The 16,960-nt window shown below is 32.8% G+C and overlaps 1 protein-coding gene across 1 annotated transcript in view; it reads right to left on the bottom strand.

The window, feature by feature from the left end:
- LOC126888308 (COP9 signalosome complex subunit 4) overlaps positions 1 to 16,716 on the bottom strand; it is a 32,726-nt gene extending 16,010 nt beyond the window's left edge. The window contains exons 1-3 of the mRNA XM_050656440.1: positions 16,467 to 16,716; positions 1,346 to 1,425; positions 1,064 to 1,291 (exon numbers count right to left, since the gene is read on the bottom strand). Coding sequence (XP_050512397.1) covers positions 1,064 to 1,291; positions 1,346 to 1,425; positions 16,467 to 16,549 — 391 coding nt within the window. The 5' untranslated portion in view covers positions 16,550 to 16,716. The remainder of the gene's footprint in view (positions 1 to 1,063; positions 1,292 to 1,345; positions 1,426 to 16,466) is intronic.
- Between the last annotated feature and the right edge of the window lie 244 nt (positions 16,717 to 16,960).

Raw genomic sequence — 16,960 nt, 5'->3', positions numbered from 1 at the left:
ATCAAATTTTATCAATATTATACGAGGTATGTAAAAAAATATGAATTTCCCTCAAGAGTAAAGTACCTTTATTTTACAATATTGAAAATTGTTATTGTGGAAAGTTGTTTGGAATTAAAAACTATGTTCGGATATGCAATTATATCTTTCTGATTAAAAAAAGATCTGAAATTTTTTCTCAAATTACAGATACCCAACATCATTTTCATTTTTATGGTAACTTTGTTATTAATTTTACGAAAAAAAGTTATTCTTCATAAAAAACCCTGAATGGTCTAAAACCTAAGATTGAACCATCATATATCAAGTTTTATGGGGCATCTCAAAAAAAAATAAATTTGGCTCAAGAGTAACAGTTGGTTTTAAAATCAGTGATTTGTACTTGGACTGATAACAATATTTATTGGTGGTAACAATACAACGTTTCTATATTTCAGTGTTAATGAAAGCCTCAGCCAGTGGAGATTTTTTTATTTTCCAGAATGGGGTAGATTTTCTTTGTTTACCATGGAGATATTGTTGTTAAAATGTATTAAATAGTCTTAATTTCATTATAGTGTACACCTATAATCCAGAACTTACTGCACATATATGGGACTTATACAGTGTTGAGCGTGCTAATAACCAACAAAATAACGCAAAAGATGAAAACATATTAAGTTGTGAGATAAAAAGAAATGAAACTAGTAGAGGTGGGAAATTTAACGATAGAAACCTATACATTTACATTAGACCACCTTTAGACGTATCAGACGAGTTCAGCAACTACCACTGTGATAGTGACAGGTTTAGTTGACATACTCCTCTAATACGTCTAAAGGTGGGAAACAATCAATATAATGTACATTTATATGTTTCTATCGCTAAATTTCCCACCTCTACTAGTTTCATCTCTTTTTATCTCACAACTTAATATGTTTTCCATCTCTTGCGTTCTTTTGCCAGTTATTAGCGCGCTCATCACTGTATAGACACGGCTATGCTAAGACATACTTCCTTTCATATTGATTTTAATATTAAAATTAAAGCTTAACTTTTGAATATTTATTTTTATTTCACATACCTAACACAACTGCTGCTTCCCTCCACATTTGATTCCTTTCATAAATAAGAGCTAAATGTTGTCTTATGCTAGCTACTTGTTCTTCAAAAGATATCACCCTTGGCTGAACTTTATCTAACATATAGTGTGACACAGCTTTTGAAACATCATCCTTAAGTTTCATTAGATGTGCACTAATTTCGGTTAGAATTTGTCGAGAAATTACTAAACTTACATTTTCATTAAGAACTGAAACATAGTGAGTTAGTTTGAAAAAATGTTATGATTTACCTTAAAACTTACTTGCTTCAATAAAAGTTTGTAAGCATTCAATTAAATCAGTACCACTCTCTTGTAGTATACCTTCAAGGGTAGACCTATATCTAAAATGTAAATTTTAAATATAAATTAAAATAAATAAAAATTCCTCTGCACAATTTTCACTGTACCAAGAAATTGTCATCTGACAATAATTGGTGAGTTCAGCAATTCACATTTAGCTCTGTACCATGAATTTTTCTTTTACATTAGACTCCCTCTATAACGAGAACTGAAATGGCGGATTAATTACTTCGTTATAAGCGGATCTCGTTATATCAGACAATAATATTGTGCATACATGTGAATATTTATAGTTTTCTAAAACATTGACTTCCCATAGTGAAGCCATCCGGAGCAATATGTATAAGATGCTAATTATTGTTTCCTCAACTCAACAATAAGGCTTCGCCATCATAAATTGTAAATTTTCTACAATATTCAATACCGGTCGATAGATAAACAGAACAGGAAGAAGTTTATTATAGGCGGTGGATTTTATTACAGCACTGGCCTTGATAACCACACAGATGTTGAGGGTTTCTGTATACAGGCAGTTGAGGTATTTATTTATAGCCATTACTGAGCTAAAAACAGGTAAAGAAATATGTATATTCTTCGATTCCATTTTTCCTCGTTATACCTAAATATGTCTCGTTATAGAGGTGTTATAAGTTCAATACTAATTTCATGGGACATCTAGTGTACCTCGTTATAAGCGAAACCTCATAATAACCGTGTTCGTTATAGAGAGAGTCTATTGTATTATGGTAAACATGACGTACATAACTTAATTTGGTGACCTATTTATGCATTGATTTTGAGTTTTACTTCAAGTACAAAAAATATTGGTATTATATTTTATAAGTAGGAAAATAAATAACTATTTCAAGCAGTATACTTAGTAGCAGTAGCTTAAGAATATTTATTTTCTATAACATAGGAAGAGGATTATAGTAAGGGACCGAAGTATGCTAAATGTGCAGTCACTCGAGCGCTTTGGGGGCCTATTGGGTTGTGAAGAGTATGTCCTAAAACCAAAAAAAGTTAATAGAGTTTTCCATTTTAGTGGGCGCTTGCCATTTTTAATTTTTATTTTTCCATTTCCAACAATCGTTTTTTACGATTATAGCGCCATCTATCCATAACTTGAAAAAAATTTTCGAATAAAAGTTGGGGGTCCTATTTAAGATTTTAAAGTAACCCCCCACCCCTCCTCCGTGGGGGGTCGTGTTTGGTACCATTCGATAGATTTTTCAAAAATATTGATTAAGTGTATTTTGCAGTTTTTCGATCTAATGTTTATTTTGCGAAATATCGCGGGATTTGTATCATTCCATAGAATTTTGAAAAATATTGAACACATATGTTTTAGTTTTTCGATCTAACGTTCATTTCGCGAATTATTCGCTTTTTTTGTGAAACTTTTTAACTCGCCCATTTCCTTACGCCCCGCTCAAATCGTTAGATTGTTGAAATATACACTGTTTTGCATGTCCTTAACTTACCTTATCTAAATCTGACAATTTCGAGTATTTTTAAGGATAATTTTTTTTTCGGGCCCCCCTTAACGAACTCCCCTGTGTTAAGAGCTAATATATGGTAGAGGTATATCTGCATGGCACCAGGTTTCTCCCACATGTTAATCTAACGCGCTCGAGTAACTGCAAAAATCCCCGCTTGGGCTCCCCTACATCCCGTTCAAAAGTGTATTAATCAAAAAAATTCATTTTTTATGTTTATTTCGCCAACAAAATACAACGTGCTTCATCTTTTTCCTCAGATATCTGTAATATCGCAAACTTAAAAATATTACAGTAGACGGAGCAAATCAATATATCACAACTAAAGCTTATGGTCCAGTAAAAAAACTTATGAGAAGAAAAGGTGCTAGATTCTGCTGAAAAACATATTACTTAAGGGGAGGGTATGGTTTGAAATATTTAATTTTTGTATTATTTCAAATTAAAGTGCATACTTTCAAGAATACTCTCTGAAAATTTCAAATTGATCGGAGTAAAATTACCAGAGATACAGGGTGTTGGATATCTCTACCTTCGACTCGCTTTGCCGCGTCTTCGCGCTAGCACGCTTGAGCGTAGTGAGAAACGTGAAACAACTGTTTGCCTACTCTTTTGCAGATTACTCCGCGATTCAAAAAACATATTCCAATGTGTATCACTTTACGATTTGGTAGACAAATAAGATGAAGATGCAATTGTCAAAACTTTAAACGCATTCTTCTCAAAACTGCTTTTTCAAATACGGTAGACATTGTAACTAAAAAACTACTTGACATAAATATACCTGAAATTTTGCATAGATTTTATTTAGACATTTCATGAGGTAACAACGTCGAGATATTTTTCGTTTTAAAAATTCTTTGAATTTCATAGTTTAAAGTGAGTCTTTTATTTTGAAAATAATGTCATTTTGTGGACAGACTTGTGAGTTATACAGTGGCTGTATCCGTTTTTATCCTATTTTTGAGGAATATGTGCAATTTGAAATATACCGCTAAAAATAAAATACTAAAAATTTAATTCTACAAAAAACTAGCTCTGATAAGGTAATTTGAAGATAGGCCAGTTAATGAGTTTGGCTTGTACATTATGGATTTAATTTAAACAAGCAGAACCTTTACTCATTATAGGCCAGGTGTTAATTTGATTTTGCTTCATCAGTGAACTTAATATTTCAAATTCAACTTTAAAATGGTTAGCAAATGTTCCAGTTGTAATGATGATCTTCTTGAGTTTGTCGCATGTGATAGCTGTCATGTTACTGCGCACCAGTCTGCACACTGTACTGGTTTATGCGCCTCTGAACTACGCGCTGTTGTTATCCAAAAAAGAACCTTAATGTATTTTTGTGCTGATTGTCGTTTATCTTTTAAAAGTGTACCTATTAGGGAAATTGACAATTTTAAAAATGAACTTAATTAATGCTTTGAAACAGGACATGTTAAAACTTAAGGCTGAAAAAGGTGCCAATTCATTTTCTGTTGATGATGTGGTAAACGAGCTTCATGAACGGGAAAAATGATCTAAAAACATCCTCATTTTTAATCTTCCTGAATTAAGTAACACTTCTGAAGATGCTTCTCAAGTAATAAAATTTATTTTATCAAAGGCTCACGCCTCCATCAACACAAATGAAGTCAAAATCTTACGCTTTGGAAAAGTGATGCTCTTTATGTTATTAAAAACAAACAAACAGTTAGTCGCGAAAAAAAGATATATTTTATTTTAGATCAAACCCCTAACCAAAGAAAGCTGTTAGATAGTCTTAGGTCCGAGCTTTCAGAGAGACAAAACGCTGGTTAATCTCACGATTAAGTATTTTAATAGCATACCTAAAATCATTCAAAAACACCTTTAAACTCTACTGACTTGGGCAAGTTTACAGTCTATTACAAAAATTTCCGAGGTCTCAGAACAAAACTTACTGAATTAAGCCTCAATGTTTTTAATTGTACCTACAGTTGAGTCCGCGAGTCTTTACCCGTGCGTCATCATTTAAAGCATACGAAATAAGTCGGAAATCTATTTCACGCAACAACAACTGACAGAAAGTGGCTACTGTTCCGATTACGGGTTTTATTATAAAATTTGACGTTATCAAATATATTGTATAGGTAGAATGTCAAATGTAAGTTTTGCTTCAAAATTTTTGTGCAGAATTACAGCTACATTTGAAGTAGCTTAATAAATTCTTTTATTATTATTGATTAGGTAATTAATATATAAACAATTTATAAAAAAATTCAATAACATATTTTATTTTTGTTATTTTATTCACTTTGACGGAAATCTAAACACAATCATTTCTTTACTGTGTGAATGACGTTAGCTTTGTATGTTTTAAATATTAATTGCCAAAATATAATTATTTACCTTAAAATTTCAAAGCCCAATATAAAATTAGTTGTGAAAACAATTGTTTGTGTAATATAAACAAACTTCAAAACGCAAAAATTCGACAAAAACCGCAAAAAATTCAACTGACTGACAGCCACAAAAGTAAACAAAGCAGAAACGTCAAACAAATTGTGCTTAAAATATGAAAACATACCGAATCGCCTTTTTTTGTACCTATCTTTTTTCAATGCACTGAGTCTAGATGGTTCATAAAAATAACATGTGTGTTTACTTAATAACAAACGGCAGCTGGTTTGTCATGAGTTTCATGCGTGGAAGAGAATGATGCTAGATAAAAAGTATGTGTTTTATCTCGCCAGGTATTAATGACGCACGGGTAAAGACTCGCGGACTCAACTGTATGATATTATCATTCAACAGAAACTTGGCTCAATGGTGACATTGCTGATGCTGAAATTGGTCCTGTAAATTACAATATATATAGACAGGATCATACACCTGCCTCTAGTTCATCTCTTAGAGGGGTGGAGTATTGATAGCTATTTTAAAGAAATATTCATCATTACGAATCCAATCTGATCCTTCTATTGAACAGCTGTTTGTACGGTTTCATGGTAAACTTATTCTGGGAGCTCTATATATTCCACCTCAATCTCCAGCCTACACCTATCAAGTTCATGCTGACCAACTGATGCTTTAAGTGAACAATTTCCATCCCTGAAACTTCACTTATTTGGTGACTATAATCTCCCCTCAGCTAGGTGGAGAGTTGAAGATTATTGCTCTTCTGCAACCTCACAAACTTCATCACCGCTAGCTGTAGTTGATGCCATTGAGGTTGTTTAAAATCTGTGTGCTTATCATAATCTTTTTCAATATAATTTTATATTTAATAGCAGGGGTGTTATTCTGGATCTTATCCTGGCCCCAGAAGAGCTTGTTATTTCTGAAGCTAACGATGCTCTGGTTTCACCTGCCTCTCATCATCCTCCTCTGTTAACGTCATTGCACCTTAATGTTTTTTATAGGTAAATTTCTGGTAACGAATATTATTATGATTTCCGTAACACAAACTTTCCAGCAATTCACCAATGTCTAGAATATATAGAATAGGATAACCTGTTTCGTGGTAGAGATCTTTCTGACACGTGATTCGTGGTAGAGATCTTTCTGTTTTATGACATTATTTACTCTCTTATTGAACATTTCACTCCAGTTAAATATTTTAGTACTAAGAAATTTCCTTGTTGGTATTTTTCTGAGCTTAAGCAATTGTTAAATGAAAAAATAAAAGCTCATAAAATTTATAAAACCTTAAAGACTCCTGCAAGCTATGCTGCATTTTGTCATCTGAGAACAAATTGTAAAAAATCTATCTAAATGTGTTATCACAATTACATACGTTTCAATTTTATACAAAATAACGCAAGGCATTTTTGGAAATTTGTAGGTAGCAAGCGTGAAAACAATTGTACACCTGACTCAATGACCCTGAATGACTCTGTAGCTTTATGTGGTAATGATAAATATGATAAAATGTATGTCAATTTGACAATTTCAATTGACAATATGAATTATTTAAGAAAGTTGCAATTTTTCTCCGCTATTCGCGCACGATCGTTTCGCGTATCCCTTCCAAGTACTTGCACACCGCGAATATTGGTGTGACATAAGAAAGTTTCCAAAAGTCTGGAAACTGACCTACATCCAAAGATTTATTAAATATATGAAACAAAGGTCGCGATAGTATAAAACTGAATTCCCTAAGAAAATTAGGTGGTATACCATCAGGACCAGGACCCTTGTTGACACTTAATGATGAAAGCTTTTCGTAAATTTTGTAAATCTGGATATGATATGATGAGATATTGAGTTTAGACTGAATATGGTCAACATTGCAATTTAAAGTAATATCACTATAAACTGATGAAAAGTGATCTGCAATATTGCCAACTTATAACGGATACGCGAAACGATCGTACGCGAATAGCGGAGAAAAATTGCAACTTTCTTAAATAATTCATATTGTCAATTGAAATTGTCAAATTGACATACATTTCATACCTATTGTCATTTAAGAAGAAAAATTATATATTGCTCCACAATATTGATATGATATGCAATTATTATATAAAGGTAAATTTAATTAATTCTATTTTGCTTGCAGTACTGCATTTTAATAACTAATTTTATTTACTACATACAATTATTTACGTTTTAATAACATAACCTAAATCTTATTTTTTCTTATTATTTTTTTTGGACTATGGCCTTGACAATTATCCAGTAACCAGGACCATATGATTGGCCAATATAATTAAAAGTGCGAATAAAAGTGCAGAGCGTAGAAACCAGGTGTCGCTTTTCCGAACTTGCACGGTCCCAATACAGGGTGTTTGGTAAAGAATGGGCCATAGTTTAACCTCAGATTCCTGGGGTTAAAATAGGTCGATTTAAGCTAACTTACCTTAGTACAAAAGTTGATAATAACCGAAATACAGGGTGTCAAAGTTACTTTTATTTTATTTATTTTTGAATATTTCGTGACAGGCATGGGACAACAACACGAAATTTGGTAAGTGGTGCTGGTACTGTACACCCTACTAAATTATGTTAATCAAACGTTTCTGGCTACTACCAGAGGCTTACGACGGGGGAACCTGAATGGTTGACCCTTCCAAATTCTACGCCACTGGCGGAATTGCTATTTTAGTGCAATTTTTTAATCCTCGAATACTTTCTATGTAAATACCATACTCTTCATTCGTAACGATAAAGCCATTAGTTTTCGAGATATTTGAAGCTAAAAACGAAGGAACATAATACATTAATCAAAATAAGTGCTATTTCATTTTTAACTTCAAATATCTCGAAAACTAATGACTTTACCGTTACGAATGAAGAGTATATTATGTGCATAGAAAGTATTGCAGAATCTAAAAATTATGCTAAAATAGCAGTTTCATCAGTGGCGTAGAATTTGGGAAAGTTCAACCATTCACTTTCCCCTGTGGTACGCCTCTGGTAGTAGCCAGAAACGATCATTTAACAGAATTTAGTAGGGTGTACAGTGCCTACATTTTCTGCCAAGTATGACACGGATATGTCAAATTATTTTAAAGTATTCTTTTTTTTTAATAATTTATCTTTTATTTAAAACTTTAAGAACTATGTGTGCCCGGTACTATAAAACTATTTGACATATCCTTATGATACTTGGCATAAAGTGTAGATATTGTACACCCTACCAAATTATGTTAAATAATCGTTTCTGGTTAATACCAGAGGCGTACGACAGGGGAAAGTAAATGGTTGACCTTTCCCAAATTCGACGCCACTGATGAAACTGCTGTTTTAGTCTAATTTTTAGATTCTCTAATACTTTCTATGAAAATAATATACTCTTCATTCGTAACGATAAAGTCATTAGTTTTCGAGATATTTAAAGTTAAAAATGAAAAGGCACACTTATTTTGATTAATGTATTAGGCTTCTTCGTTTTTAGCTTCAAATATCTCAAAAACTAATGGCTTTATAATTACGAATGAAGAGTATATTATTGATATAGAAAGTATTGGAAAATCAAAAAATTGCACTAAAATAGCAATTCCGCCAGTGGCGTAGAATTTGGGAAGGGTCAACCATTCACGTTCCCCCATCGTACGCCTCTGGTAGTAGCCAGAAACGTTTGTTTAACATAATTTAGTAGGGTGTACAGTACCAGCACCATTTATAAAATTTCGTGTTGTTGTCCCATGCCTGTCAGGAAATATTCAAAAATAAAAAATAAAAGTTTAACTTTGACACCCTGTATTTCGGTTATTATCAACTTTTGTACTAAGGTAAGTTAGCTTAAATCAACCTATTTTAACGTCAGGAATCTAAGGTTAAGCTATGGCCCATTCTCTACCAAACACCCTGTATAAATCTGGTAATAAATCTAATATTAGTAATTACCGCCCTACATCTATTCGTAGTGCTATACCAAAGGTTTTTGAGAGTATTATTACTGATTTCCTCACCTTCGATAGGTCCGGGATCCTAAACTCTCAGCAATTTGGTTTTACTACAGGTAAGTCTGCTGAACTGAGTTTGTTGACCTATGTTGATTTTCTGTCTGAAGCCTTGGAAGAGGGACTTCAAGTTGATTCAATTTATACTGACTTTTCCAATTCCTTTGACAGAGTAAATCATGAACTCCTGATTCGAAAGCTTAGCTACTATGGCATAAGTGGACCTTTATTGCAGTGGTTACAGAGTTATTTAATTGAAAGATCTCAACAGATCCGAGTGAACCACTTTTACTCACGAACTTTTTCAGTTAAGTCAGGTGTACCACAGGGGTCCCATTTTTGTCCATTACTCTTTAATATATTATGTATTAATGATATTACCAACTGTTTTCACGATTGTAATGCCTTGCTATTTGCTGATGACTTGAAGTGCTTTAAAGTTATAAACAATCATTATAATGCTGCCATATTGCAATTAGAACTGACTAACCTCTCTGTATGGTGTTCACTTAACGGTATGAACCTTAATTTCAGCAAATGTCATGTAATTAACTTTAACCGTACTCACCACCCAATATTATCAAACTATTACATTGATGGCCAATTGCTCAACACTGTAAATAAAATCAAGGACTTGGGGATTACACTGGAAAATTCTCTTTGTTTCAATACTCACATCATCAATGTCATTCAAAAATCTATGAAAATGTTGGCTGAAAGACTTTGGTCGATGGCCTTTTGGTACATTGTATCAATAATAAAGTATGTCTCTCTCTCTCTCTGTTGGGTTTTGTAAAAAGAACAACTAGTGATTTTACAAATGTATCCAATATTAGAGTTCTTTACTTCTCCTTGGTCAGGTCTCACCTCGAGTATTGTTCTTCAATGTGGTCCCCACACAACTTGGTCTAAATTAGGAAACTTGAACAAGTCCAAGATAGTTTCTTCCGTCACAGAATAACTAACCATGCAGAAGCGAAACTCATGCCGAAAACGGTAACATAAATTTCATGCTCATGCGTCACGTAACTGGTGCAACCTCACTTTTGTGACTGACACTGACAGTTGTTTATAGTTAAATCTTATATTTATATATGTTTTATTTTATATTTTATTTATTTTTCTAGTTAAATTTTATATTTCACATTTAATTAATAACTATTTGTCAAAAATATTACATCATTTGGAATGGTCTATTCCTTAGAACATTAAGTTCTATTCTGTAACTGGTGCACAAGGTTAAATATTTCGGTCCCAACAAAATCAATGGAAACGACAGTCAGATTCGCTTCTGTACAGTTAGTTATTCTGTGCTTCCGTTACATTGCTTTTAAGATTCATACCTATCAAGATTACACTGTATGGCAGCATCAACTGCAGGTCCCCTCTCTTGCAAGCCGGAGAAAACAAAGGGACTTTTTGCTATTATTCAAGATCTTAAATGGTATATACAGTTGTTCTCAACTACTTAATAAGATCGCACTGTTTGTACCACATCGCACCACTAAACAAGTGTGAACATTTTATGTACCATTCCATAGGTTTAATTATTCACTTTTTTCGTTCGCACCCAGAGTCTTAAATTTAGCCAACTACCTTTACAATTTCCAACTGTTTGACAACTCCATCAGTCGTTTTAAAAGAAATTTACATGGGATCAATATTTGAGTGAAACGTCTGTAATTTGTTAACTTGTTTTTATGTTATTATTTCCTATTACATATTTACTTCTATATTATATTTATATTTCTGTATGTCTGTTTTTTATACACTGGCGGGCAAAAATTTAGGTCACTAGATGAATTATACATGTTTGATGCCTCGAATTTTCTAAACCTGTTGTCCGATTTGAGTGATTTTTTAGTATGTTATAGCTTTATTATTTAAGAATCTCAATGTGTTAATATTGTTGCTAGACATGTAAATGTCATTTTATACCGGGTGTAACAATCATACTGTATTTTTTCCTTAAAGTTCGGAACACTCTGTGGAATAATAGTATAGATAAGATATTGAAATTAAAACTCAATTGTAGCCTTAGGCTTTCTTAACATTTTCTTTTTTGATTCATTTGCTTATCTTGAATAATAAAAAAGTTAGGTACTTTAACAACTAGCCACGTTCTTCATCAATATAGGGTGTTTCTAAATAAGTGCGACAAACTTTAAGGGGCGATTCTGCATGAAAAAATAATGACCGTTTGCATCATAAACATATGTCCACAAATGCTTCATTTCAGAGATACGGGATGTTGAATTTTTTCTTACAAACTGACGGTTTATTTGTTGCTCTAAAACCGGTTGAGATATGCAACTGAAATTTGGTAGGTTTTAAGAGGTAGTTATTGAGCATTTTTTGACATACAATTAAGAATTTTATATTCACCATTGGCGTGCATACGGGATGTATGTAAAATATTTATACCCGTATGCACGCCAATGGTGAATACAAAATTCTTATTCGTTTGTCAAAAAATGCGCAATAACTATCTCTTAAAACCTACCAAATTTCATTTGTATATCTCAACCGGATTTAGAGCAACAAATAAACTGTCAGTTTCTAAGAAAAAATTCCACATCCCGTATCTCGGAAACGAAGCATTTGTGAATTACGCATTAAATTACCATAAAGTTTGTCGCACTTATTTAGAAACACCCTGTATTGATGAAGAACATGACTAGTTGTTAAAGTACCTAACTTTTGTATTATCCAACATAAGCGAATGAACCAAAAAACAGAATGATAAGGAAACATGAGGCTATAGTTGGGTGTTAATTTCAGTATTTTATAAATGCTAGTATATTCCACAGGGTGACGCGAACTTTGAGAAAAAAATCACAGTATGATTGTTACACCCGGTATAAAATGACATTTACCTGTCTAACAACAATATTAATACATTGAGATTATTAAATAATAAAGCTATAAGGTACTAAAAAAATTACTCAAATCAGACAACAGGTTTAGGAAATTCGAGGCATCAAACGTGCATAATTCATCTAGTGACCTAAATTTTTTGCCCGCCAGTGTATTATATTATGTTATTGTTTTTATCTGTATACTATGTACTTATGTAACACTTTATGTTCAATTAAAAAATGTAATGTATTTTTATAGAATTGGGCTTGCCCTTAAAAATAAATAAATAAATAAAATTTTTATCAACTATTTCGTATTTTGAGTTCTGAGTGATACCAAAATTTCAAAAATCATTAAAAATAAAAAAAACTCGACGTTGTTACCACGTGAAACTCATATGCTAATTAAATCTTTTTGAATTTTTTGTTTCGTATGATCCAGTGACGAGTTCTGATGTCCACTGCAAAATCCATTTTTTTTAGCTGCCTGTCAAAATTTGTCACCAATAGCTGATTTTTCAATATTTTGGATTAAATTTTTTTAAAAATATTCTTTGAATTGTACTTCATATGTTTATTTTGTTTAAAAATAAAATAATTTTACCATAGCTTCGAAAAAAATTCACAAAAATGTGCTTGAATGTTGATTTCAAACCATACCCCCCTCCCCTTAAAGGTTAACAGGGCCGCCTACATGATTAGGAGGCTAAAAAAAATTCCAAGTACAAAACCAAAACAAACATTGAAGATCAAATTTTTCACATAAGAACACAAGTTTAGTCTGTTTATGAATTGCATAATATTTATGTATTTTGTTAATTTGTTAGTACACTCACGACATAATAATTAGTCAATTAAATATTACAGAAATACACACACAAATTTAGAATACAGATTTGGAATATTAAAATACAGTAAAACCTCTATATAACAGACTCCAGATATAACGGACAAAAAATCAGATCAAATGTAAAAAAATTAAAAAACATCCTGTCATGCTTAACCTGTCCCATACCAAGATACATTGCATACCAATGGGATCCATGTGGACTCCAAACCCTAGATTTTACAAATAATTTGAAAGAATCGAATTCTGGAAGAAAAATTAGTAAATAGGATCTTGGCACTGCTTTGTGCTAACACTGATGGATTGCATGCATTGCTGCTGAAAATATTCTAGATTCAGAATATGGCAACTTAAGTTGTATGTTTTTGCCAAAAAATACAACATAGTTATTCAACCCATGGATCAGGGAATAATTTCACAACCAAACAAATATATTGCAGAAAGTTTTTACATCAAGTAATGGTTATATTGCATGATAAAGATAATGCACAGAAGATACAAGATGGTAGCGCACCTTGCAAAACTTAAGTGGTACAATTTAAAATCAACATTTTTTAATTTTGCTTCAGCAAGGAATGACGTGAGAGAGCAAACATTAAAAAATTGTTATAAGAATTTGTTTGATGGTCATAGCAGACACAGATTTAGAAGGGAAGTTACTTATTTCTGTAGGGCAATAACATAATAATGCCAGAGATGAAGTCAGAGCCGGCCCGTGGGTAATATTTCGCCCGTGCGAATTACTATTATGGCGCCCCACTAGGGGGCAACTGGTTTTCAAAAGTTCCACTTTATAGGAAAATCATGGTTGTAAAAATATAGTAGGTAGTATATAACATGTTTTATTTGAACTTAAGTTGACAAGTTATACAATTAGATTTTATTTAAAAGTCCTGAATACAGTTTGGAAAATGGTTATACAAATTTAATGACTATGGTTACTTATCAAGCGTAATAATGAAAAAAAAGTTTTAAATTAATAAGAATTGAACTTGAAAACGAATTAAACTTGAAAATGACAATGTTGAGCTTTGGAAATACAGTGGTAGGCCTTGTAAGGCAATGAGACATGACATTGTGTTTTTATGGTTTAAGTTTAACAGAGTTAACTTTCCTAGATTTTCTCTGGGCAAACTCATTTACAATTGCATTAACATCAATATTCTCTAGCACTGCAAACTCAATTGATATCAAAGCTAGTCACACCAATCTGTCTTGCGACATGGAAGACCTCAGATAATTTTTTACTATTTTCAACTTGGAGAAACTCCTTTCTCCACTCGCGGCAGACACTGGGAGAGTAAGAAGGATTCGCAGTGCTACACATAGGTTAGGAAAGTTCTCCACAAATCCGTTGTCTGCTAAGTAGCTCAACATGTCAACTGGGCCTTTGATTTTGCCTTTGTCTTCTTTTTTGACATTTTGAATCATGCTGTTGACAAGTTTTAATTCAGAATATAGTTAAAAGACCATCAATGTCACTGTGCTGGCCATCAGTGAGAGCAATGTCAGTGCTGGTCTTGGAATGTAGAAACCCAAATAGTTGGTGATAGTTTTGAAGCTGCTAAAATCTGTCTCCTAGAGAAGATCCAAGACCGCGTAGAAGAATTTAGTTTTGAACAAGATATCAAGATCAAGAACTGTTTCTTCATTTGATTCATAAGAAATCATTTTCTTCTTTTTCTCGGCCGCTGTTCACTTTCTTTAGGAAATGCTGGGTCAACTTCAATCATTTCGGCCACTTTCCTGCAATCGACTAATATTCTGTTGAATCCTGCATAACTCCATGTTTCTTGAAAAAATTGCTTCGTTGAAGAAATCAAAGCAAGAGAGTTTGCTATGTCCATGTCAACCTGTTGAAGTTTCTTGCTTATGAGGTTTATCTTAAACAGAATCATATGCCACGTTACTAAGCAGCAGATGAATCGGAAATCTTTCAACTTGTTGGCCAAACTTCTAGCTGTATTTCTTGCATATGCGTCTGGCCTTTTTTGGTCTTGACTACATTCAAAAAGTGCGTCATAGATTTCCTCAAGCTGATATCTCAGTGGCACAACCGCATTAATTCGAGTCTCCCACCTAGTCTCACTCAAAGGTTTCAAGGTCAAGTTTGTTAAGTGTTGTTTCAGAACATCCCAACGATGTGGTGATGCTGCGAAGAAATATTAGACCTCCTGGATGATTCTGAACATTGAAATTATTTGTCTATAATAAAATTAAAACTTACTAAGGCTTTCTGAAATATTACTAATTCATCATAAATTAATGAATAATTGGCAAAAAAATTGACATAATTTAAATAATTTATCACATTTTAATTTTTTTTTGGGAGGGGGGAATTCACCCCAAACCCTTGGCGCCCTGTGCGGACGCACGGCTCGCACGGCCCTCGGGCCGGCTCTGGATGAAGTAGCTGAGGAAGATGTTTTGCAATGGATAGAAGTATTGAAAGTGACCGTGGGTATAACATGATGAAAGTGAAATAGCAGATGAAGTTATGAACCTAAAAATGAGGATGGAAGTGAAGATAGCAAAGAAGACCAAACAACATTGCCAAAGTGAACTTATCAGAGATAAGATCGCATCTCAAAGATCTAATAACATTTATTGATTATTCATCAGATTACGAAGATCAACTGTATTATATGCATTTTGGCAATTTTAGGGAGTTGATTATAAAAAAACAGCAAACTTTAAAAGTGCAAACAGAATTAGTTTCAAAACTTATTTCAAAGCAGGATTACCAAAAACAAAGGCGTCGATATTGAACAGCAACATCACTTCAGAATATATGTCTGAAGACAATTAAATAGAATTTTGTTTGTATTCTATATTTTAATTTATATTTAACATGTTAAGCACTGAACCATATTTTGTGGTTGGGTCTGTGGAGCTGTAAAAAAAGACCGCCTACAGTATAGCTATGACCTGTGAATAATATCCATACACACGGCAACCTAGACCCCACTATTGTGTATATACTTATTTTCAAAATAAAAAAAGCAGTTTTTTAATTAATTTTAAACCTATTTGTGTATAACAGACTTTTGGTTGCACCGTCCCCCCAATTAGTCTGTTATATCGAGGTTTTACTATAATAAACTCCTACTAAAAGTACTTTATCTACAACCTACACATATATGCACAGTTCAATGTAACAATAGAAAAGGACTAACAAATATATTCAAAGTTTAAACACAAAAAACATTCCAGTCACAAACTATAGAAAACACAAGAATCGAATAAAGAAGGCTTAAAGCTAGGGAGATAAACTACATAGACAAGTATCAATATCAAAATAAATTTACAAGAAAAATAACACCTTAAAACTAATGAGACAAATTAGTAAACAAGATGTGTGTAGAAATTAATATTATACAAGGATCAAGATCAGAGAACCTAACTGTTATTATCACATGTACTATGCATAATTAGTTCTAATTCATAATAATTAGGTTAAAAATATAAATTTAAAATAAAGGAACTATTTTTGTTTGGTATATTTACTTTTCAGCTTGATCTTTGTGAGATCCTCCCGAAGCTATAATGTTCTGAAGTTGTACACGTAAATTTTGTGCCTTATTGGACATTGCTATTTTTAAATATTATCACACTATAGTTTTTTAAATTATATTTCTTCAATCTAACTATATTTTAGGAGATCTCTTGTTTGAAAAACATGCCACTGATAAGTCAACTGTCAAAAATCAAAAACTTCACCAATGACGTATGACTTATATATACGTCTTGTCATACGTCAAGGGTACGAAAAAATAGGGCAATCCAAGACTTTGACGTTTATGAAAAAGCTGTAAATACACGAACCATACATACTTATGTATGGTTTGTGTGTAAATGGGTGTGTAAATGGTGGGTTTGTGTGTAAATGTTATGAGTATGTATGGTTTGTGTGTAAATGGGTGCGTTCGGACGACCACAGCGGCTGGACAGCTGAGCCAGCAGTAGCTGTCAGACGTCATCGCTGGAAGTCAGCCGCTGAG

The sequence above is a fragment of the Diabrotica virgifera genome, chromosome 7 (assembly GCF_917563875.1).
Source record: "Diabrotica virgifera virgifera chromosome 7, PGI_DIABVI_V3a".
NCBI classification, from domain to species: domain Eukaryota; kingdom Metazoa; phylum Arthropoda; class Insecta; order Coleoptera; family Chrysomelidae; genus Diabrotica; species Diabrotica virgifera.
The sequence above is the reverse complement of the archived record's forward strand: the minus strand, read 5'-3'. Positions and strand labels throughout refer to the sequence as shown.